Genomic DNA, 25,741 nt, shown 5'->3' on the forward strand with positions numbered 1-25,741 from the left:
TAATCAAGGACTCATCGGGGGATTTATGAGTGAAAAACAGAATATATAAGGAGGCCACCTTTTTGAGATAGGGGAACGGGGTTCTTTGGATATGTAGCCCTGTTTCTCCCTTCTTATAGAAAGCCTACACTGGCTAGCTTTTTTCTCAGTAGTGATCTATTCTCAGTCCCCCATTTTTGAGATTAATAGGGGGATTGTGTAGATTGGGATAAGTCATAATTATTTATTTTTGTCCTTACTGCCTTATACAGTTGCAAGAAAAAGTATGTGAACCCTTTGGAATGATATGGATTTCTGTAAAAATTGGTCATAAAATGTGATCTGATCACAACAATAGACAATCACAGTCTGCTTAAACTAATAACACACAAAGAATTAAATGTTACCATGTTTTTATTGAACACACCATGTAAACATTCACAGTGCAGGTGGAAAAAGTATGTGAACCCTTGGATTTAATAACTGGTTGAACCTCCTTTGGCAGCAATAACTTCAACCAAATGTTTCCTGTAGTTGCAGATCACACGTTTACAACGGTCAGGAGTTATTCTTAGCCATTCCTCTTTACAGAACTGTTTCAGTTCAGCAATATTATTGGGATGTCTGGTGTGAATCGCTTTCTTGAGGTCATGCCACATTATCTCAATCGGGTTGAGGTCAGGACTCTGACTGGGCCACTCCAGAGGGCGTATTTTCTTCTGTTTAAGCCATTCTGTTGTTGATTTACTTCTATGCTTTGGGTCGTTGTCCTGTTGCAACATCCATCTTCTGTTGAGCTTCAGCTGGTAGACAGATGGCCTTAAGCTATCTTGCAAAATGTCTTCATAAACTTGGGAATTCATTTTTCTTTCGATGATAGCAATCCGTCCAGGCCCTGACGCAGCAAAGCAGCCCCAAACCATGATGCCCCCACCACCATACTTCACAGTTGGGATGAGGTTTTGATGTTGGTTTGCTGTGCCTTTTTTTTCTCCACACATAGTGTTGTGTGTTTCTTCCAAACAACTCAACTTTACTTTCATTTGTCCACAGAATATTTTGCCAGTACTACTGTGGAACATCCAGGTGCTCTTGTGCAAACTATAAATGTGCAGCAATGATTTTTTTTTTTGGACAGCAGTGGCTTCCTCTGTGGTATCCTCCCATGAAATCCATTCTTGTTTAGTGTTTTACGTATCATAGATTCGCTGACAGGGATGTTAGCATATGCCAGAGTCTTTCTAGACTCCTAGAGAGAGTAGCAGCAGTGCTGAACTTTCTCCATTTATAGACAATTTGTCTTACCATGGACTGATGAACAGCAAGGCTTTTGGAGATACTTTAATAACACGTTCTATCTTTATGCAAGTCAACAATTCTTAATCGTAGGTCTTCTGAGAGCTTTTTTGTGTGAGGTATCATTCACATATGGCAATGCTTCTTGTGAAAAGTAAACCCAGAACTGGTGTGTGTTTTTTATAGAGCAGGGTAGCTGTAACCAACACCTCCAATCTCATCTTATTGATTGGACTCCAGACCCCACTCCAATTAGCTCTTGGAGATGTCATTAGTCTAGGGGTTCACATACTTTTTCCACCTGCACTGTGAATGTTTACATGGTGTGTTCAATAAAAACATGGTAACATTTAATTATTTGTGTGTTATTAGTTTAAGCAGACTGTGATTGTCTATTGTTGTGACTTAGATGAAGATCAGATCACATTTTATGACCAATTTGTGCAGAAATCCATATTATTCCAAAGGGTTCACATACTTTTTCTTGCAACTGTATATTTGGTTTTTCAATCATATACCCCTGATGAGTCCTTAATTGATAAAATATGCCCTCCCAAAACCATATGGCACATCTTCCCTTCTGTTCCCTGCTGTGTGACCTTTTAGCAGCTTATGACCACATAGTGAGTGTTTTTGTAAAGTGCAGAATCAGAGTAATAAATATTGAGGTTTGTTTTGCTGTTTACCCTGCTGTTTCTGCAGTCTTATGGCATTTAACTCCTTCAGCCACTGTGAAGTGCTTGTATGTCACAGTGGCTGAGGGAATGTATGGAGCAGGCCGCTGCACTGAGCCTGTTCCATACACAGTGGGTGCTGGCTGTATAATACGGACGTTCTATTATAAAAAAATTTTGTGGAACAGAAATACGGAAATGGGATGCACACAGAGTAACTTCCTTTTTTATGGCGAACCCATACGCAATAAAAAGAGAACATACAGGGAAAGAAAATGCGTTCATGTGCATAAGCCCTAAATGTATTTTTACACGGGACGATATTACAGCAGCGTTCCTCCCTGACAATTTGGTGATTGCTAGTGGAGAATACCGCTGCATTTACATGCAGCGATCTTCTCCAGGGTATGGGGTGGAGCGATCGCTAATGCCATAGCTGTTCCCCATAGGGACTCGTTAATGATAATTTGTGCTTTTCTCGGTCCAGTAAATGTTTATGAGTGATTCAGAAGCAGCGAAAATGTCCATGTTACTAGTATTAAGCCTTTGCTTTGCTTTTTTCTGCAATTTTAGGCCTATTCTATGCTGAAGAGCAGTTGTCTGTTTTGGTTGATTTTATTCGCCAATATCTGCAGAATGACTGGCTTCCATTTGAACTTATTTGTTCCTGTGGCCAAAAGTTGAAAGATGAACAGGTTACATTTAATGAATGTGGTTTGGTGAGTAACAACATATTTCTGTTGCAAAATGTAATGTTTATTGTAGTGTGTAGCATTTTTAGCAATTAAGTATTATTTGTTTCTGAAGCTGATACCTGTCAGATAGTTAACAGCAGCTACTGGTTTCTATAATAAGTATAATTTGCTCCTATAAGTAATATGGTGAGGGTATATCCCCTAAGTCTTTAGGCCTTTTTATGTTATCTGTGGGGACGGCTCAACAGAAAATGAACACTGCTAAAGCAGATGTCCGTCTGTAATTCAATGAGATAAAGGGAATAGCTCCCCTAATATGCCTGGGGCCCTGTTATGCTTTGTGGAGATGTCCCCAGGGAAATAGGACGGTGCTACATAGAATTGTCGCCAGAAAAAATTCTGAGGGAAGTACTTTTGCAAGACCTGCCCCATATGATGTCCCTTCAACATCAATAGATCTTACTCTTTTCTGAGGGAGAGGCACCCTCCTGCACCTAACAGCTGATGCTACGTGGCTGCCTGACAAACAAATAGGAGCATATTTGGCCAAGACATCAGTGGAAGAGCCTGCACCCAGTCAAGCAGTCATGTGAGCACAGCCTAGATTTCAGAATCGGTAGTTGAGAAACAATTTTCCTACCACAGGTTGTATGAAAGCTAGAATTTTGTCAAAGCCTAAGAGAACTCCTTTAACCACTTCAGCCCCGCTAGCTGAAACCCCCTTCATGACCAGAGCACTTTTTACACTTCGGCACTACACTCCTTTCACCGTTTATCGCTCGGTCATGCAACTTACCACTCAAATGAATTTTACCTCCTTTTCTTCTCACTAATGGAGCTTTCATTTGGTGGTATTTTATTGCTGCTGACATTTTTACTTTTTTGTTATTAATCAAAATGTAACGATTTTTTTGCAAAAAAATGACATTTTTCACTTTCAGCTGTAAAATTTTGCAAAAAAAACGACATCCATATATACATTTTTCGCCAAATTTATTGTTCTACATGTCTTTGATAAAAAAAAAATGTTTGGGCAAAAAAAAAAATGGTTTGGGTAAAAGTTATAGCGTTTACAAACTATGGTACAAAAATGTGAATTTCCGCTTTTTGAAACAGCTCTGATTTTCTGAGCACCTGTCATGATTCCTGAGGTTCTACAATGCCCAAACAGTAGAAAAACCCCACAAATGACCCCATTTCGGAAAGTAGACACCCTAAGGTATTCGCTGATGGGCATAGTGAGTTCATAGAACTTTTTATTTTTTGTCACAAGTTAGCGGAAAATGATGATGATTTATTTTTATTTTTTTTCTTACAAAGTCTCATATTCCACTAACTTGCGACAAAAAATAAAAAATTCTAGGAACTCACCATGCCCCTCACAGAATACCTTGGGGTGTCTTCTTTCCAAAATGGGGTCACTTGTGGCGTAGTTATACTGCCCTGGCAATTTAGGGGCCCTAATGTGTGAGAAGAACTTTGCAATCAAAATGTGTAAAAAATGACCGGTGAAATCCGAAAGGTGCACTTTGGAATATGTGCCCCTTTGCCCACCTTGGCATCAAAAAGTGTAACACATCTGGTATCGCCGTACTCAGGAGAAGTTGGGGAATGTGATTTGGGGTGTCATTTTACATATACCCATGCTGGGTGAGAGAAATATCTTGGCAAAAGACAACTTTTCCAATTTTTTTATACAAAGTTGGCATTTGACCAAGATATTTTTCTCACCCAGCATGGGTATATGTAAAATGACACCCCAAAACACATTCCCCAACTTCTCCTGAGTACGGCGATACAACATGTGTCACACCTTTTTGCAGCCTAGATGCGCAAAGGTGCCCAAATTCCTTTTAGGAGGGCATTTTTAGACATTTGGATCCCAAACTTCTTCTCACACTTTAGGGCCCCTAAAAATGCCAGGGCAGTATAAATACCCCACATGTGACCCCACTTTGGAAAGAAGACACCCCAAGGTATCCAATGAGGGGCCTGGCAAGTTCATAGAATTATTTTTTTTTTGTTCGCATAAGTTAGCGGAAATTGATTATTATTATTTTTTCTCACAAAGTCTCACTTTCCGCTAATTTAGGACAAAAATTTAAATCTTTCATGGACTCAATATGCCCCTCAGCAAATACCTTGGGGTGTCTTCTTTCCAAAATGGGGTCAGTTGTGGGGTGTTTGTACTGCCCTGGCATTTGAGGGTCTCCGCAATCATTACATGTATGGCCAGCATTAGGAGTTTCTGCTATTCTCCTTATATTGAGCATACAGGTAATGAGATTTTTTTTTCCGTTCAGCCTCTGGGCTGAAAGAAAAAAAATGAACGGCACAGATTTCTTCATTCGCATCGATCAATGTGGATGAAAAAATCTCTGCCCAAAAAAAAAATGGAGGGGAAAGGCGTCTGCCAGGACATAGGAAGCTCCGCCCTACATCCATACCCACTTAGCTCGTATGCCCTGGCAAACCAGATTTCTCCATTCGCATCAATCGATGTGGATGAATAAATCATTGCCGGGATTTTTTTTTTTTATATATATATATATATATATATATATACACAAAGTGTTTGCCAAAGCATAGGAACGCCGCCTCCTCCTCAGCTCGTATGCCTTGGCAAACGTATCTGTCACTGCAGAGGAGAAAATCCCGTCTTGCAGCGCCGCATACACCGACTTGCGTGTAATCTGACAGCAGCGCAATGCTTCTGTCAGAATGCACATCGGTGCTGCAGCTAGTAGATCGGTTGGTCCACCTGGAAGGTAAAAAGAAAAAGAAAAAGAAAAAAAAAAAAAAGAAAAAACCAGGCCACAACGCAATAATTTTATTAACTTTGGAACAGAACATGTAAACTTTAACTTTTTGAACTAAACATTAACGTGTTTGCTTACTGGTGTTTTTTTTTTTTTTGTTTTTTTACCTTTATAGAACAAACCTCTCCTTCCCCATGGGTCAATGTGCAAAGCGCAAATCGCCCAAAGATGTGGCGAAGTGCGTTATGCACTTTGTCCCATGTGAAAGGAGACGTTTGCAGCAGCTGTGAGTGAATGGGCCCTAATAGCCCTGTGTGCCTGTCCTGGTGAGATGATCCCTATGCTAATAGTGTACCTGTGAGTGGTACTTCCGGAAACACTCTCCAAAGCATAGGGCAGGGTGGTCAGGACAGTCAGGACAGAAATAGCGGGTGTCACGCCTTATTCCACTCCTGCTACAGACACGACATTTTTTTCGGGGTGGCGGTCGGTTTGAGGTACCAGGAACGACACTGGGGAAATGTCGCTCGTGTAGACGGCTAACTACACTGGTGGATGGGGCCACGGAACCTCCTGGGTACAGGAGGTTCGCGATGATCTCTTCCTGAAATTTGAGGAAGGATCCAGTTCTCCCAGCCTTACTGTAGAGAACAAAACTATTGTACAGAGCCAATTGAATTAAATATACAGACACCTTCTTATACCAGCGTCTGGTTCTGCGGGACACTAAATACGGAGCCAACATCTGGTCATTGAAGTCCACCCCTCCCATGTGAAGGTTATAGTCGTGGACTGAGAGGGGCTTTTCAATGACACGGGTTGCTCGCTCAATTTGGATTGTCGTGTCTGCGTGAATGGAGGAGAGCATGTAAACGTCACGCTTGTCTCTCCATTTCACCGCGAGCAGTTCTTCGTTACACAGTGCGGCCCTCTGCCCCCTTGCAAGACGGGTGGTAACGAGCCGTTGGGGGAAGCCCGCGCGACTAGTTCGCGCGGTACCACAGGCGCCAATCCGTTCTAGAAACAAATGCCTAAAGAGGGCCACACTTGTGTAAAAATTGTCCACATAAAGATGGTACCCCTTGCCGAATAAGGGTGACACCAAGTCCCAAACTGTCTTCCCACTGCTCCCCAGGTAGTCAGGGCAACCGACCGGCTCCAGGGTCTGATCTTTTCCCTCATAGATCCGAAATTTGTTGGTATAGCCTGTGGCCCTTTCACAGAGCTTATACAATTTGACCCCATACCGGGCGCACTTGCTTGGGATGTATTGTTTGAAGCCAAGGCGCCCGGTAAAATGTATCAGGGACTCGTCTATGCAGATGTTTTGCTCAGGGATATACAAATCTGCAAATTTCAGGTTGAAATGGTCTATGAGGGGCCGAATTTTGTGGAGCCGGTCAAAAGCAGGGTGGCCTCTGGGACGGGAGGTGCTGTTATCACTAAAGTGCAGGAAACGCAGGATGGTCTCAAATCGTGTCCTGGACATAGCAGCAGAGAACATGGGCATGTGATGAATTGGGTTCGAGGACCAATATGACCGCAATTCATGCTTTTTAGTTAGACCCATGTTGAGGAGGAGGCCCAGAAAAGTTTTAATTTCGGAAACTTGGACTGGTTTCCACCGGAAAGACTGGGCATAAGAGCTTCCCGGGTTAGCGGTTATAAATTGTGTGGCATATCTGTTTGTTTCGGCCACAACTAAGTCGAAGAGCTCCGCAGTCAAGAACAGCTCAAAAAATCCCAGGGCCGAACCGATCTGAGCTGTCTCAACCCGAACTCCAGACTGGGCAGTGAAAGGGAAAACTACAGGTGCGGCTGAAGTTGGGGACTGCCAATCAGGGTTTGCCAGCATCTCTGGGATTCTAGGGGCTCTACGGGCACGTCTTTGCGGTGGCTGCGACGGGGTCACTACTGCACGTGCCACCGTACCAGCTTCAACTGCCCTTCTGGTGCTCGCTACTTCACCAGGTTGTACAGCAGTGCTGGTACTATGTCCAGGAAGGGCTGGGCTGCTGGTGTAGGCCTCACCACGTAATCCGACAGCACCAGCCCCACTTTGCTGCTCTTGAAGCGGATCCTGCGCAACCTGTGGTCTAGCGACACGGGGCCGGGTACGCCTGGTGCTATCAGGGACCTCAACCTCCTCGTCCGAACTTTGGGTCAGAGAGCCACTGCTTTCTACAGGTTCGTATTCTGACCCGCTGGATTCATCAGATGAGGGTTCCCACTCCTCATCCGACTGGGTCTGAAGCCTGTAGGCCTCTTCAGAAGAATACCCCCTGTTAGACATTTGGGCAACTAAATTTAGGGGTATTCCCTGAGACTACCCAAGAAAAGAAAAGCAAGCCTGTCTTACAAAGGGGAGGCTAGCGAAGTACCTGAGGCCGCTGTGGTTGATAAAAAATATCAAAACTGATTTTTTTATCGCCGCAGTGCGTGTAAAGTGAATGTGCAGTGATCAAAAAAAAAAAATTTTTTTGTCACTGCGGTCGTGTGGGCGACCGATCAGGCCTGATCGGGCAAACACTGCGTTTTGGGTGGAGGGCGAACTAAAGTGACACTAATACAATTATAGATCTGACCGTGATCAGTTTTGATCACTTTCAGATACTATAAAAGTACAAATGCTGATTAGCGATACGCTAATCAGCGAATAACGGACTGCGGTGCGGTGGGCTGGGCGCTAACTGATCGCTAAACTACCTAACCAAGGGGCCTAAACTATACCTAAAACCTAACGGTCAATACCAGTGAAAAAAAAAAAGTGACAGTTTGCACTGATCACTTTTTTCCTTTTAACTAGTGATTGACAGGGGCAAGAAGGGGTGATCAAAGGGTTAATTGGGTGCTGGGAGGTGATCTGGGGGCTAAGTGTAGTGTAGTGGGTACTCACAGTGATGTGTGCTCCTCTGCTGGAACCGACCGACCAAAAGAAGGAGCAGAGGAGCACAGCAGCCATATAACCCCATCATATTTACTAATATGATGGGTTATGTGGCTTCTGATTGTTTTTTTTGAAAATCATCAACCTGCCAGCCAATGATCGTGGCCGGCAGGTTGATGACGAACTTCTTCTTTGAATTTTGCCGGCCCGCGATGCGCATGCGCGGGCCGGCATACCCGGAAATCTCGCGTCTCGCAAGAGGACGCACGGCGCGTCCACCCAGAAGAGCACGACCGCCGAGAAGACGCAATCCTGCGTACGGCGGTCGTGAGGAGGTTAAAGGGCATCTGTCAGCAGATTGTTACCTATGAAACTGGCTGACCTGTTACATGTGCGCTTGGCATCTGAAGACATCTGTGTTGGTCCCATATTGATATGTGCCCCTGTTGCTGAGAAGAATTGTGTTTTAATATATGTAAGTAAGCCTCTACGAGCAATGAGGGTGTTGCTGTTACACCTAGGGACGCTGCTCTTTCTACAACTGCCAAGCCAACACAGATGCCTTCAGCTGCCAAGCGCATATGCAACAGGTCAGCCAGTTTCATAAGTACAAATCTGCTGACAAATGTCCTTTAACCCCTTAAGGACCTGTGCCGTACATGTACAGTGCAGATGTCCGTGACTTAAGGACCAGCGCCATACATGTACGGCGCTGTGATCGGGCAGATGCAGAAGATGCACTCGGCCGATCCGCGGCAGGGGTCCGGCAGTCACTGATAGCTGGACCACTGCTGCATGCGCCGGCAACGGTGAAAACACTGATGCCGGGGCATTAACCCTTGATGGGCCACGGTCAGCGCTGACCGCGGCACGTGCAATGATGTTCCTTAGGCATCGTGGCTGCCTTCTAGGAGAGACTGTGAGATGTAGCCCCGTGGATTTCACAGGCAAGTAAACTGCAAGTGTATTACAGTCTGTAATACACTTACAGCCAACGCATAACAATATAGATATAGTACAGATGTAGTAGAGTTAACACTCATGCTTTATGAGTTGTGTTATCTTAAATGCGTTAAGCAAACACCTTCAATTGCTTTTCAATGGCTTTTGTTTCAAGATAACACGATGAGTTAAGACATTTGAGTTTAGAGTTTGAGTGTTAACCCTGCTACATTTGTATTGTGATGCATTGTAAAAGGGATCACACCCCCAAAAGTTGAAGTCCCAGAGTGGGATGCAAATTAACCACCTCAGGACCGCCGTACGCAGGATTGCGTCCTGGCGGTGGCCCTGTAATTCCTCCTGGACGCGCCGGTGCGTCATCTCGCGAGACGCGAGATTTCGGGCAAAGCGCGCATGCGCATCGCGGGCCGGCAAAAGTTAGAGGAATATTTCATCACCACCCTGCCAGCCAATGATCGTGGCTGGCAGGCTTGCAATTTTCAAAAAATCAAATCAGAAGCCAGTTAACACTTTATATTTATAAATATAAGGTGTTAAATGGCTTCTCTCTGCTGGTCCTTTTCGTCGGTTGGTCTCAGCAGAGAAGCAGGCATCACAGTGAGTAGCCACCAAACACTACACTTAGCCCCAGATCACCCCCCAGCACCCCAATTAACCCCTTGATCGCCCCTGTTAATCACCTAGTGAAAGGGAAAAAAGTGATCAGTGTAAACTCACTTTTTTTCCCGCTGGTATTGACTGATAGTTTTAGGATAGTTTAGGCCCCTTGGTTAGGTAGTTTAGCGATCGTTTAGCGCCCAGCCCACCGCACGGCAGTCACTGATTCGCTGATTAGCGTATCGCTAATCAGCATTTGTACTTTTATAGTATCTGTAAGTAATCAAAACTGATCACAGTCAGATCTATAATAGTATTAGTGTCACCTTAGCTCACCCTCCACCCAAAACGCAGTGTTTGCCCGATCAGGCCTGATCAGTTGCCCACACGTGCGTTCACCCACGCCCGCCCCACCGCAGTGACAACATTTTTTTTTGATCACTGTACAATCACTTTACAAGCGCTGCGGCGATAAAAAAATCAGTTTTTATATTTTTTATTAATCGCAGTGGCCTCCGGTACTTCGCTAGCCTCCCATTTGTAAGACAGGCTTTCTTTTTTTCTTGGGTAGTCTCAGGGAATACCCCCTAAATTTAGTAGTCCAAATGGCAAATTAGTAGTCCAAATGCATGTAATGACTGCGGAGACCATCAAATGCCAGGGCAGCACAAACACCCCACAAATGACCCTATTTTGGAAAGAAGACACCCCAAGGTATTCGCTGAGGGGCATATTGAGTCCATGAAAGATTTAAATTTTTGTCCCAAGTTAGCGGAAAGGGAGACTTTGTGAGAAAAAACAAAAAAAAATCACTTTCCGCTAATTTGTGCCCAAAAGAAAAAAAAATTGATGAACTCGCCATGCCCCTCATTGAATACCTTGGGGTGTCTTCTTTCCAAAATGGGGTCACATGTTGGGTTTATACTGCCCTGGCATTTTAGGGGCCCTAAAGCATGCGAAGAAGTCTGGGATCCAAATGTCTAAAAATGGGCCCCTTTGCGCAGCTAGGCTGCAAAAAAGTGTCACACATGTGGTATCGACGTACTCAGGAGAAGTTGAGTAATGTGTTTTGGGGTGTCATTTTACATATACCCATTCTGGGTGAGATAAATATCTTGGTCAAATGCGAACTTTGTATACAAAAATGGGAAAGTTGTCTTTTGCCAAGATATTTCTCTCACCCAGCATGGGTATATGTAAAAAGACACCCCTAAATACATTGCCTTACTTTATCTGAGTACGGCGATACCAGATGTGTGACACTTTTTTGCAGCCTAGGTGGGCAAAGGGGCCCACATTCCAAAGAGCACCTTTTTCGGATTTCACAGGCCATTTTTTACAGATTTTGATTTCAAACTACTTCGCATGCATTTGGGCCCCTAAATGCCAGGGCAGTATAACTACCCCACAAGTGACCCCATTTTGGAAAGAAGACACCCCAAGGTATTCCGTGAGGGGCATGGTGAGTTCCTAGAATTTTTTATTTTTTGTCACAAGTTAGCAGAAAATGATGATTTTTGTATATTTTTTTCTTTCTTACAAAGTCTCATATTCCACTAACTTGTGACAAAAAATAAAAACTTCCATGAACTCACTATGCCCAACACGAAATACCTTGGGGTGTCTTCTTTCCAAAATGGGGTCACTTGTGGGGTAGTGATACTGCCCTGGCATTTTAGGGGCCCAAATGCATGAGAAGTAGTTTGAAATCAAAACGTGTAAAAAATGGCCTGTGAAATCCAAAAGGTGCTCTTTGGAATGTGGGCCCCTTTGCCCACCTAGTCTGCAAAAAAGTGTCACACATGTGGTATCGCTGTACTCAGGAGAAGTTGGGGAATGTGTTTTGGGGTGTCATTTTACATATACCCATGCTGGGTGAGATAAATATCTCGGCAAAAGACAACTTTTCACATTTTTTCATACAAAGTTTGACCAAGATATTTCTCCGTACTCAGGAGAAGTTGGGGAATGTGTTTTGGGGTGTCATTTTACATATACCCATGCTGGGTGAGATAAATATCTCGGCAAAAGACAACTTTTCCCATTTTTTTATACAAAGTTTGACCAAGATATTTCTCCGTACTCAGGAGAAGTTGGGGAATGTGTTTTGGGGTGTAATTTTACATATACCGATGATGGGTGAGATAAATATCTTGGCAGAAGACAACTGACAACTTTTCCCATTTTTTTATACAAAATTGGCATTTGACCAAGATATTTTTTCTCACCCAGCATGGGTATATGTAAAAATACACCCCAAAACACATTTCCCAACTTCTCCTGAGTACGGCGATACCACATGTGTGACACTTTTTTGCAGCCTAGGTGGGCAAAGGGGCCCACATTCCAAAGAGCACCTTTTGGATTTCACAGGCCATTTTTTACACGTTTTGATTTCAAACTACTTCTCATGCATTTGGGCCCCTAAAATGCCAGGGCAGTATCACTACCCCACAAGTGACCCCATTTTGGAAAGAAGACACCCCAAGGTATTTCATGATGGGCATAGTGAGTTCATGGAAGTTTATATTTTTTGTCACAAGTTAGTGGAATATGAGACTTTGTAAGGAAAAAAACAAAAAAAACAAACATCATTTTCCGCTAACTTGTGACAAAAAATAAAAAGTTCTATAAACTCACTATGCCCATCAGCGAATACCTTAGGGTGTCTACTTTCCAAAATGGGGTCATTTGTAGGGTTTTTCTACTGTCTGGGCATTGTAGAACCTCAGGATACATGACAGGTGCTCAGAAAGTCAGAGCTGCTTCAAAAAGCGGAAATTCACATTTTTGTACCATAGTTTGTAAACGCTATAACTTTTACCCAAACCATTTTTTTTTTACCCAAACAATAAATTTAGAGAAAAATGTATATATAGATGTTGTTTTTTAAAAAAAAAAATTACAACTGAGAGTGAAAAATGTCATTTTTTTGCAAAAATGTCGGTAAATTTCACTTAATAACAAAAAAAGTAAAAATGTCAGCAGCAATGAAATACCACCAAATGAAAGCTCTATTAGTGAGAAGAAAAGGAGGTAAAATTCATTTGGGTGGTAAGTTGCATGACCGAGCAATAAATGATGAAAGTAGTATAGTGCAGAATTGTAAAAAGTGGTCTGGTCATTAAGGGTGTTTAAGCTAGGGGATCTGAGGGGGTTAAAGTGAAAAAAAAATAAAAAAATAAATAAAAAGTTTAATAATAAAGCTTTGCAAAAAAAAAAAAAGTGTCCTTTTCCCAAAATAAAGTAAAAATATAGGGAAAAACAGAAAAGTAGACATTAAGTATCGCTACGTCCGTATCGACCGGATCTATAGAAATATTACATGACCTAAACCCTCAAATGAACACCGTCAAATTTTTTTAAATAAAAACTGTGCTAATAAAAATATATTTTTTGTCCCCTTGCATCACTAAAAGTGTAACACCAAGCGATCAAAAAGGCATATGCCCACCAAAATAGTACCAATCTAACCGTCACCTCATCCTGCAAAAAAATTAAATGATGCCCTACTTAAGACAATCGCCCAAAAAATAAAACTATGGTTCTCAGACTTTTTGGTTTAAAAAATGCTGTTATTGTGTAAAACTTAAAGAGGACCTTTCACTAGAATAAAACATCTAAACTAACTATACAGACTTGGAGAGCGGCGCCCAGGGATCTGCCTGCACTTACTGTTATACCTGGACGCCGCTCCGTTCTCCCGGTATAGCCTCCGGTATCTTCATAGTTAGTTAGGCTCCACCCAGGGGAACCTGCTGGCGTCTCATTCTCCCATGCTGTAGCGCTGGCCAATCGCATCGCTCAGCTCATAGCCTGAGAGGCTTTTTTTTCTCTCAGGCTATGAGCTGAGCGCTGCGAAATTTTTCTAATAAATCCACATTTCTATATAAATTTTTCTCTAAATGTATTGTTCTACATGTCTTTGATAAAAAAATAAATGCAATAAGTGTATATTTATTGGTTTGGGTAAAAGATATAGCGTTTACAAACTATGGTGCAGAAAGATTAATTTACGCACTTTGACTTTCTGAGCACCTGTCATGTTTCCTGAGGTTCTACAATGCCCAGACAGTAGAAACACCCCACAAATGACCCCATTTCGCAAAGTAGACACCCTAAGGTATTCGCTGATGGGCATAGTGAGTTCATGGAAGTTTTTTTTTTTTGTCACAACTTAGCGTAAATTGCATTTATTTATTTTTTATTTTTTTACAAAGTCTCATATTCCACTAACTTGTGACAAAAAATAAAAATTTTACATGAACTCACCATACCTCTCACGGAATTACTTGGGGTGTCTTCTTTCTAAAATGGGGTCTTTTATACTTGTGGGGTATTTATACTGCCCTTGCATTCTAGGGGCCCTAAAGCATGAGAAGTAGTTTGGAATCCAAATGCGTAAAAATGCCCTGTGAAATCCTAAAAGTACTCATTGGAATTTGGGCCCCTTTGCACACCTAGGCTGCAAAAAAGTGTCACACATGTGGTATCGCCGTACTCAGAAGAAGTAGGGCAATGTGTTTTGGGGTGTATTTTTACATATACCCTTACTGTGTGTGAGAAATATCTCTGTAAATAACAACTTTTTACATTTTTTTATACAAAGTTGTCAATTTACTGAGATATTTTTCTCACCCAGCATGGGTATATGTAAAAATACACCCCAAACCACATTGCCCTACTTCTCCTGAGTACAGCGATACCACATGTGTGACACTTTTTTGCAGCCTAGGTGCGCAAGGGGCCCAAATGCCAATGAGTACCTTTTAGGAGGGCATTTTTAGGCATTTGGATTCTATACTTCTTCTCACGCTTTAGGGCCCCTAAAATGCCAGGGCAGTATAAATGCCCCACATGTGACCCCATTTTGGAATGAAGACACCCCAAGGTATTCCGTGAGGGCCATGGCGAATTCATAGACGTTTAGGTTTTTTTTGGCACAAGGAATTTTTTTTTATTTTTTTTTCTTCTCACAAAGTCTCCCTTTCTGATAACTTGTGACAAAAAGTTCAATCTTTCATGGACTCAATATGCCCCTTAACAAATACCTTGGGGTGTCTTCTCTCCAAAATGGGGTCATTTGTGGGGTGTTTGTACTGCCCTGGCATTTGAGGGTCTCCGCAATCATTACATGCATTAGGAGTTTCTTGTATTCTCCTTATATTGAGCATACGGGTAATCAGATTTTACTTTTCCGTTCAGCCTCTGGGCTGAAAGAAAAAATGAACGGCACAGATTTCTTCATTCGCATCGATCAATGTGGATGAAAATATCTCTGCCAAAAAATGTAAAAAAAAAAAATAGGGGGGAAAGGCATCTGCCAGATCATAGGAGCTCCGCCCAATATCCAAACCCACTCAGCCCGTATGCCCTGGCAAACCCGATTTCTCCATTCACATCAATCGATGTGGATGAATAAATCATTGCCGGAATTTTTTTATTTTTATATACAAAGTGTTTGCTAAAGCATATGAACACCGCCCCTCAGTTTATAAGCCTCGGAAAACGTATCTTTTTTACTGCAGAGGAGAAATCTCGTCTCGCAGCACCGCATACACCGACTTTTGTGTAATCTGACAGCAGCGCAATGCTTCTGTCAGAATGCACATCAGTGCTACAGCTGGTTGATAGCTTGGTCCACCTAGAAGGTTAAAAAAAAAAAAAGCGAAGTACAGGAAGCCACTGCGATTGATAAAAAATATCAAAACTGATCTTTTTTTATCGTCACAGCGCTACTGTAGTGATTGTGTAGTGTTTAAAAAGATATATATATGTTTTGTCACTGGGGCGGGCGTGGGTGAACGCATGTGTGGGTGGCCGATGAGGCCTGATCGGGCAAACACTGCGTTTTGGGTGGAGGGTGAGCTAAGGTGACACTAATACTATTATAGATCTGACTGTGATCAGTTCTGATCACTTACAGATACTATAAAGTACCAATGCTGATTAGCAATGCTGATTAGCGAATCAGTGACTGCGGTGCGGTGGGCTGGGTGCTAACTACCTACCAAAGGGGCCTAAACTAACCTAAACCTAACAGTCAATCACTTTCACTAGTGATTGACAGAGGTGATCAAGGGGTTAATTGGGGTGATGGGGAGTAAGCTGGGGCTAAATATGTAGTGATTGGTGTACTCACTGTGATCTGTGCTCTCTGCTGGGACCAACCGACTAAAAGAACCCAGCAGAGAGCACAGCAGCCATTTAACACGTTATATTAATAAATATAATGTGTTATATGGCTGGTGGTTCGTTATTTTAAAAGTCACCAACCTGCCAGCGCTGATCATTGGCTGGCAGGCTGGTGACCAACTCCTTCTGCGCCTTTAGCCGACCCACACTGCGCATGTGCGGACGGGTTTTGCGCGTCATCTCGCGTCTTGCGAGATGACGCGTAGATGCGTCAAGGAGGAATAGCTTAGCCGCCCGCAGGATGCATTAGGTGCCCGCAGGATGCATTAACGCAGGGGCGTTAGGTGGTCGGGAGGTGGTTAATATGTGTTTTCCAGGTGACAGGTTCCCTTTAAGTTTTACACTATAACAGCATTTTTCAAACCAAAAAGATTTTTTTTTTTAATACATATTAGTTATTGCCGCGTCCCTAACAACCTGCTCTATAAAAATACCACATGACCTAACCCCTCAGGTGAACACCGTTAAAAAAAAAATGGTGTCAAAAAAGCCATTTACTGTCACCTTACATCACAAAAAGTGTAATAGCAAGCTATCAAAAAGTCATATGCACCCCAAAAAATTTCCAACATCCGTCATCTCATCCTTCAAAAATGATACCCTACCTAAGACAATCACCCCCCCCCCCCCCAAAAAAAAAAACTATGGCTCTCAGACTATGGAGACACTAAAATTATATATTTTTTTGTTTCAAAAATGATATTATTGTGTAAAACTTAAATAAATAAAAATTTGACATATTAGGTATCCCCACGTCCGCAAGACCGTGCTGTATAAAAATATCACATGACCACCGTAAAGAACATGATAATAAAATGTGTCAAAAAAGCAATTTTTTGTCACCTTACATCACAAAAAGTGCAATACCAAGCGATCAAAAGGTCATAAGCAGCCCACAATAGTACCAATCAAACCGACATCTCATACCCCAAAAATGAGCCCCTACATAAAACAGTCTCCCAAAAAAATAAAAAAATAAATGTGGAGACACAAAAATTTTATTTTTTTTTTCAAAAAGTCATATTTGGTATTGTCGCGTCCATTACAACCTGTTCTATGAAAATACCACATGATCTAACCTGTCAGATGAACGTTGTAAATAACAAAAAAAAATTAACGGTGCCAAAACTACTATTTTTTGTTACCTTGCCTCAGAAAAAGTGTAATATAGAGCAACCAAAATCATATGTAAACTAAAATAGTACCAACAAAACTAGTAACATAGTACGTAAGGCCAAAAAAAGACATTTGTCCATCCAGTTCGGCCTGTCATCCTGCAAGTTGATCCAGAGGAAGGCAAAAAAATACCCTGTGAGGTAGAAGCCAATTTTCCCCACTTTAGGGGAATAAAAAATACCTTCCCAACTCCAATCAGGCAATCAGACTAACTCCCTTGATCAACGACCCCTCTCTAGTAGCTATAGACTTTAACCCTTTCACGTCTGCAATCTGTATATATACGTGATAGCTGCACATACCCCGTGCAGCTACCACGTATATATACGTTCTGGCAGCTCTTTAATCCAAGCGCTGCAAAGCGCTTGGATTAAAGCTTCTGCCCCTGCCCTGTATGCTGTCACGGACAGCATACAGTGCAGTAATGCCGGCAAGGGACCAATCAGAGTAGCCCCTTGCCGGCAATCGATCCGATTGGTTAGTCTGTGCAGACTAACCAATCGGATCGCGGCAGCGTTAAAATGCCGGTTTCAGGCTCTGATCTGAGCCTGAAATCGGTAAGGTGTCCTCGTGCCCCCCGATCCTCCAAGCCTTTGGTGCCCCTCTGAGGTCCCCCCCCCATCTGTGCCCCGCTGACCTGTGCCACGCCGATCTGTGCCTCTTGCGCAGCTGCGCTGATCTCCTTCCTGCCCTGATGCGGTGCGCCCCCTCCCCCTGCATTAATTTTCTGGCTTTGCAAAAGCGTCCGGTTGCCATGGCAAAGGCGTCCAGTGCTGCCACCTACAGGCAGTCTGGAAGTATTATACTTTGCAATGCAAGAGCATTGCAAAGTATAGTACAACTATCAGCCCCACTGGATCTTCAAGATCCAAGAGGGAACTGATAAAAAAAGTGAAAATAATAAAAGTAAAAATAAATAAATAAATAAAAATGTAAATAAAAAAAAGACATTGCCTTTTCCTATAAAAAAATGAAAAAATAAAATAAAATACACATATTAGGTGTCACCGCGTCCGTAACGACCGTCTCTATAAATATGACACGTGATGGACCCCGTCCGATAAACACCATAAAAATAAATTTAAAAAAACAGTGCCAAAAAAGCTGTTTTTGTCACCTTACAACACAAAAAGTGCAACGGCAAGCGATCAAAAAGGCTTATGACCCCCAAAATAGTACCAATCAAACCATCACTTCGTCCCGCAAAAAATGATACCCTATTTAAGACAATCGCCCAGAAAATAAAAAAGCTATGGCTCTCAGACTATAGAGACACTAAAACATCATTTTTTTGGTTTCAGAAATGCTATTATTGTGTAAAACTTAAATAAATAAGAAAAATTATTCATATTAGGTATTGCCACGTCCGTAACGATCTTCTCTATAAAACTATCACATGACCTAACTCCTCAGATGAACGCTGTGAAAATAAATAAATGAAAACTGTTCCAAAACAGCCAATTTTTGGGTCACCTTGCCCCATAAAGTGTAATAATGAATGATCAAAAAATCCTATGTACCCAAAAATGATACCAATAAAAAAACGAGCCCCTGCACAAGACGATCGGCAGAAAAATAAAAAACATATGGCGTTCAGAAAACTAATCCAGCACAGTCTGCCTTCCAAAAACCGTATGGCATTCCTTTCCTTCTGTGCCCTGCCGTGTGCCCGTACAGCAGTTTACGACCACATGTGGGGTGTTTCTGTAAACCGCGGAATCAGGGTAATAAATATTGAGTTTTGTTTGGCTGTTAACCCTCAATGTGTTAAAGAAAAAATATATATAAAATGGAAAATCTGCCAAAAAAGTGAGATTTTTAAATTTCATCTCCATTTTCCTTTAATTCTTGTGGAACGCCTAAAGGGTTAACGAAGTTTGTAAAATCTGTTTTGAGTAACTTGAGGGGTGTAGTTTCTATAATGGGGTCATTTATGGGGGTTTCCACTATGTAAGACCTGAACTGGTCCTTAAAAAGTGGGTTTTGGAAATTTTCTTAAAAATTGTAAGAATTGCTTCTAAACTTCTAAGCCTTCTAACGTCCTAAAAAAATAAAATGACATTTCTAAAATGATGCCAACATGAAGTAGACATATGGGGAATGTTAAGTGATAAATATTTTATTAGGTATCACTTTCTGTTTTAGACACAGAGAAATGGAAATTTGGAAAATTGTGAATTTTTCCTAATTTTTGGTAAATTTGGGATTTTTTCATAAATAAAGGTGAAATATATTGACTCAAATATATGACTATCATGAAGTACAATGTGTCACGAGAAAACAATCTCAGACTGGCGTGGATAAGTAAAAGTGTTCCAAAGCTATTACCACATAAAGTAACGCATGTCAGATTTGTAAATTTTGACCTGGACACTGTGGCATCAATGACCCTTGGTCATGAAAGGGTTAATATTAGTACGCTCCAGAAATACATCTAGGCCCCTCTTGAATTCCTTTATTGTACTCACCATCACTACCTCCTCAGGCAGACAGTTCCATAGTCTCACTGCTCTTACCGTAAAGAATCCTTTTCTATGTTTGTGTACAAACCTTCTTTCCTCCAGATGCAGAGAATGTCCCCTCGTCACAGTCCTGGGGATAAATAGATGATGGGATAGATCTCTGTACTGACCCTGATATATTTATGCATAGTTATTAGATCTCCCCTCAATCGTCTTTTTTCTAAAGTGAAGTACTGTAGTTGCCCCATTCCAGTTATTACGTTAGTTACCCTCCTCTGCTATGTCTGCCTTGTTCACAGGACAACTGCCACCTTATCCCGTAGTTTTCAAAATGGGGTCACTTTTTTGGAGTTTGTACTCTAGGGGTGCATCAGGGGGTCTTCAAATGTGGCATGGCAGCTTAAAATTATCTCAGTGAAATCTGCCTTCCAAAAACCATATGGCGTTCCTTTCCTTCTGCGCCCTGCCGTGTGCCCATACAGCAGTTTATGACCACATATGGGGTGTTTCTATAAACTACAGAATCAGGGCAATAAAAATTTTGTTTGGCTGTTAACCCTTGCCTTGTTACTGGAAAAAATGGATTAAAATGGAAAATCTGCCAAAAAGCATTTTCCATTAATTCTTGTGGAACACCTAAAGTGTTAACAAAGGGTTTGTCAAATCAGTTTTCAGTACTTTGAGGGGTCTAGTTTCTAAAATGGAGTCATTTCTGGGTGGTTTCTATTATGTAAGGCTACTTTTACACTTGCGTTCAGAGCGGATCCGTCTGGTGTCTGCACAGACGGATCCGCTCCTATAATGCAGACGATGGGATCCGTTCAGAACGGATCCGTCTGCATTATAGTTTAGAAAAAATTCTAAGTGTGAAAGTTGCTCAGACGGATCCGTCCAGACTTTACATTGAAAGTCAATGGGGGACGGATCCGTTTGAAATTGAGCCATATTGTGTCAACTTCAAACGGATCCGTCCCCATTGACTTACATTGTAAGTCTGGACGGATCCGTTTGCCTCCGCGCGGCCAGGCAGACGTTCGGGTGTCCGCCTGCTGAGCGGAGCGGAGGACAAACGGTGCCAGACTGATGCATTCTGAGCGGATCTGCATCCACTCAGAATGCATTAGGGCTGGACAGATCCGTTCGGGGCCGCTTGTGAGAGCCTTCAAATGGAACTCACAAGCGGAGCCCCGAACGCTAGTGTGAACGTAGCCTAAGCCTCACAAAGTGACTTCAGACCTGAACTGGTCCTTAAAAAGTAGGTTTTGGAAATTTTCTGAAAAATTTCAAGATTTGCTTCTAAGACTTCTAGCGTCCCCAAAAAATACAATGGCATTCACAAAATGATCCAAACATGAAGTAGACATATGGGGAATGTAAAGTAGTAACTATTTATTGGAGGTATTACTATCTATTATAATAATTAGAGAAATGGAAATTTGCTAATTGTTTTTCAATTTTGGTAAATTTGGTAATTTTTAATAAATTAATAAAAAATGTATTCAATTTTACCACTGTCATGAAGTACAATATGTGACGAGAAAAAATAGTATTAAAGTGCCAACATATTCTTCATCACAATATAATAGTTTACAGGATACAGTACAGCGTAACTACAATGTAGAATGTAAAAGAGAGTGTGTCCTGTTCATCATCTTGCCCTACTTTCATCTGTGAAGCGCACTGACAGAATGATTCTTCTTGGTGAATTTAATGCGAGAGTGGGATCCGATCACTCCACCTGGGATGGCGTTATTGGCAAAAACTGAATCAGCACATGTAACAGCAATGGTCTGTTGCTTTTGAAGACATGTGTTTCTCATGACTTGGTCAGTAATAATACCATCTTCCGTCTACCTACTCACAAAAAGATGTCCTGGATGCACCCACGCTCCAAGCAGTGGCATCTAATTGATTATATCATTTTGCCGAGGAAAGACATACAGGATGTAAGAGTAACTAAGGCCATGCAGAGTGCTGACTGCTGGACTGACCATAGAATCATCATTTCTAAACTAAATATCCACATCAAACCAAAGAAGCGGCCACAGGGAAACAGAGTTGTGATTAGGAAGATCAATGTCGAATACATTGGCAAATCCCAATATAGCAGCCTCATTGGTAAAAGATCTTGACAATCAACTCACGAACCTGCAAATAGCACATTTCCACAACCTGCAAATTATCTATATAGCACATTTAATTGCAATGTTGTTGCCCAACATGCATTACATACATTTATAAAAGCATTAGCAGCTGATTTGTGTAGGTGGGCTTGAAAATAGGAAGTGGCAACTCACTGTACAGCAAGGGCAGAGAAGAGCGGTTAAAAACAAACTGCTCCAACTTTCAGTTAGAGCAGTTTGTTTTTGAACTTGCCCAGCCGCGCCCCAACTGCCATCTCCAAGTTACGCCCAGCTCATTAGTATTCACTTCACTGGGCGGCTTTAAAACGCTTTTACTTATCCAAGCCATTTCTCGTCCCATATTGTAATTCATGACAGTGGTAAATTTGAGTCAAAATATTTCATTTTTATTTATAAATTTAGCAACTTTCCAAATTTCCATTTCTCTGCTTTTAAAATACAGTATTTTTCGCCCTATAAGATGCACCTGCCCATAAGACGCACCTAGGTTTTTGAGGAGGAAAATAAGAAAAAAAAAATTTGAACCAAAAGGTGTGCTTTTGATGGGTTTTGAACTAATGGTGGTCTGTGAATGACACTGTAACGGATCTCCTGGCACCCCGACCGGGTACCTCCGTCGATAGATGCTCCTAGTGCTTCCCGAGGACTCCAAGCACTCCACTTGACACCGTACGCACCGCAGACCCCACGAACCGCCGAAGCTTGGTTGAGGTATCACAGTCTCCTACCCACCCTGGACCTACGACAAGGCTCCAGGCTCCAGTGGGTGAACCTCTCCTAAATCCCGAGAGCAGGAACAGCTCTTACAAGAGCTAGCAGTTATGCCAGGGGAGTATAGCAAATCTTCAGCGTATAGCAATCCCCAAGTGTCGATCAGTTACCCAAACACCAGCCTCAACTTGGTAAGGGGTAAAACAGGAACTCTTTATTTGAACACACAAACATTGATTTATACACATCTTCCAACAAGGTTACCACCCCCAGGGTTTTGTAAAAACAGCCAATAACCACGTACAATACACTCAGACACTCCCACACAAAATCCTCCCCTCTGCCTGTGATACAATTACCTCACACTGGGTTGATGTAATCATCACAGTCAGGCGAATACAAAATATCCTCTGTCCTTAAGACAACCGAGAAGTAATTCAATTATCTCTCAGGACAAAGGACATCACCAATACACACAGAAAGACAATGGAACAGACCTCACTACTCAACGTATAACAATGTCCCACCCTTTTCAATACACATAGACATTTAACATCCCAAAATGGCACGAATTAGACCAGGCGTTCAAGTTAGTCCAAGTCCTTTGTGAACAAAGGAAGCCTGGCTGATGAGAGGGCCCATAATCCTGGGGCAAGAGGATGGTAGCCAGGCCCCTCCAAAACCCAGTGGCTAGGTTGGTTTCGCTACAGACACTATTATGGGGGATCTGTGGGTGACACTGTTAAGGAGGGGATCTGTGGATGGCACTGTTATGGGGGATCTGTGGATGGCACTGTTATTGGAGATCTGTGGATGACACTGTTATGGGGAGGGGGATCTGTGGATGGCACTGTTATGGGGAGCGGGATCTGCGGATGGCACTGTTATGGGGCGGGGGATCTGTGAATGGCACTGTTATGGGGGCATCTGTGGATTAGACTTATGGGGGGGATCTGTGGATGACACTGCTATATATGTGTCATCCACAGATTCCCCCCCATAACAGTGTCCTCTAATACACAGGGCCGGCTCACAGCAGTCTTCATATCTAAACTGTAATCCTTAACCTCTTTGTAACGTTAGTTAAAGTAGCGCTATCCCGTGTACTGGTACTTGCTATCAAACTCCCATAGCATGCAGGGCGGCCGGCAGCGTAACGTCACTCGCTTACGTCACATGTCTGCTCCGCCTGCTTCATTAATAAAGTGGGAGGAGCAGGGGCGTGAAGTGAGTGAGTGGCGTTACGCAGCCGGCTGCCCTGCATGCTATGGGAGTTTGATAGTAAGTACTAGTACACAGGATAGCGCTACTTTAACTAATGCTACCAAGAGGGTAAGGATGATTACATTTTAGATATGAAGACTGCTGTGAGCGGCAGGGCTCGGTGTAAGAGCATAGTGACTGCACCGGGCCCGGCCGCGATTCCAACAGCAGTTGCCAGCCTCCAGCCCCTCCTCCCGCCCTGCTGATACATCGCTGCGCTGTGCAGCATCGCAGCCGGTGATGTATCAGTAAAAATGGCAGCATTCATCCTATAACACGCACTGCTATTCCCCCCCCCCACACACACACACACACTTTTGGGGGGGAAAGTGCATCTTATGGGGCAAAAAATACGGTAGATAGTATTACCTCCTCAATGTTTATTACTCTGATTCTATAGTTTACAGAGACACCCCATATGTGCTCAAAAACTGATGTATGGCAGCACTACTGGCTTTTGGAGAGCGGATTTAGCTGGAATGGTAATTAGGAGCTATGTCGCATATGAAGACACCCTGAGGTGGCCCTGCAGTGAAAACCCCCAAAAAGTGGCCCCATTTTGGAAACTAGACCCCTCAAGGAATCTTTCAAGGTCTGTAGTGAGCACTTTGACCTCAAAAGTGTTTCCTAGAATTAGGAAACACTTGGCAGTGAAAATGAAAAATGTATTTATTTTTCAAGAAAAAGTTGCTTTACACCCACATTTTTCACTTTCCCAAAGGGTAACATGACAAAATGCACCCCACATTTTGTTTCCCATTTCCCCCCAAATATGGAAACACCCAATATGTTCTCAAAAACTGATGTATGGGCGCAGAGCAGGAAAACTGCAAAATATGGATTTTGCTGTCCTGAATTGGCAGACATGGATTTTAGGTGCCATGTCCTGAGGTCCCCAGAAATTGAAGACACCATTTTGAAAAGAGCACTGGGTCATTTGCCCCCTTCCTGACCAGGTCTAATTTTGCAAATCTGACATATCTCACTTTATGTGGTAAAAACTTTGGAACACCTTTACTTATCCAAGTCATTCTGAGATTGTTTTCTCATGACACATTGTACTTCATGATAGTCATAAATTTGAGTCAATATGTTTCACCTTTATTTATGAAAAAATCCCAAATTTACCCAAAATTTTGAAAATTCACAATTTTCTAAATTTCTATTTCTCTGCTTTTAAAACAGAAAGTGATACCTCATGAAATATTTATTACTTAACATTCCCCATATGTCTACTTTATGTTGCCATCATTTTGGAAATGTCATTTTATTTTTTTAGGATGTTAGAAGGCTTAGAAATTTAGAAGCAATTTTTCAAATTTTTTATAAAATTGCCAAAACCCACTTTTTAAGGACCAGTTCAGGTCTGAAGTCACTTTGTGGGGCCTACATAGTGGATACCCCCATAAATGACCCCATTGTAGAAACTACACCCCTCAAGTTACTTAAAACCGATTTTACAAACTTTGTTAACCCTTTAGGCGTTCCACAAGAATTAAAGGAAAACTGAGATCAGATTTTTAAATTTCACTTTTTGGGCAGATTTTTCATTTTAATCCAGTTTTTTCTTTAACACATCGATGGTTAACAGCCAAACAAAACTAAAAAGCAAACAAAATATTTATTACCCAGATTCTGCTGTTTACAGAAACACCCCACATATGGTCATAAACTGCTGTATGGGCACACGGCAGGGCACAGAAGAAAAAGAACTCCACATGGTTTTTAGATGCCATGTCCCATTTGAAGCACCCCTGATGCACCCTTACAGTAGAAACTCCCAAGAAGTGACCCCATTTTGGAAACTAGGGGATAAGGTGCTAGTTTTAATGGTACTATTTTTAGGTATATATGATTTTTTGATCATTCATTATTTTTACAGCGTTCACCTGAGGGGTTCGGTCAAGTGACATTTTTATAAAGCAGATTGTTATGGATGT

General features: G+C 42.1%; 1 protein-coding gene across 2 annotated transcripts in view; it reads left to right on the forward strand.

Moving 5' to 3' along the window:
• Positions 1 to 25,741, forward strand: part of UBXN6 (UBX domain protein 6) — a 368,409-nt gene that overhangs the window by 295,288 nt on the left and 47,380 nt on the right. For both annotated transcript variants that reach the window (XM_044306514.1, XM_044306520.1), the window contains exon 10: positions 2,523 to 2,668. In XM_044306514.1, the coding sequence (XP_044162449.1) occupies positions 2,523 to 2,668 (146 nt within the window). The remainder of the gene's footprint in view (positions 1 to 2,522; positions 2,669 to 25,741) is intronic.

The sequence above is a fragment of the Bufo gargarizans genome, chromosome 1 (assembly GCF_014858855.1).
Source record: "Bufo gargarizans isolate SCDJY-AF-19 chromosome 1, ASM1485885v1, whole genome shotgun sequence".
Lineage (NCBI taxonomy): Eukaryota > Metazoa > Chordata > Amphibia > Anura > Bufonidae > Bufo > Bufo gargarizans.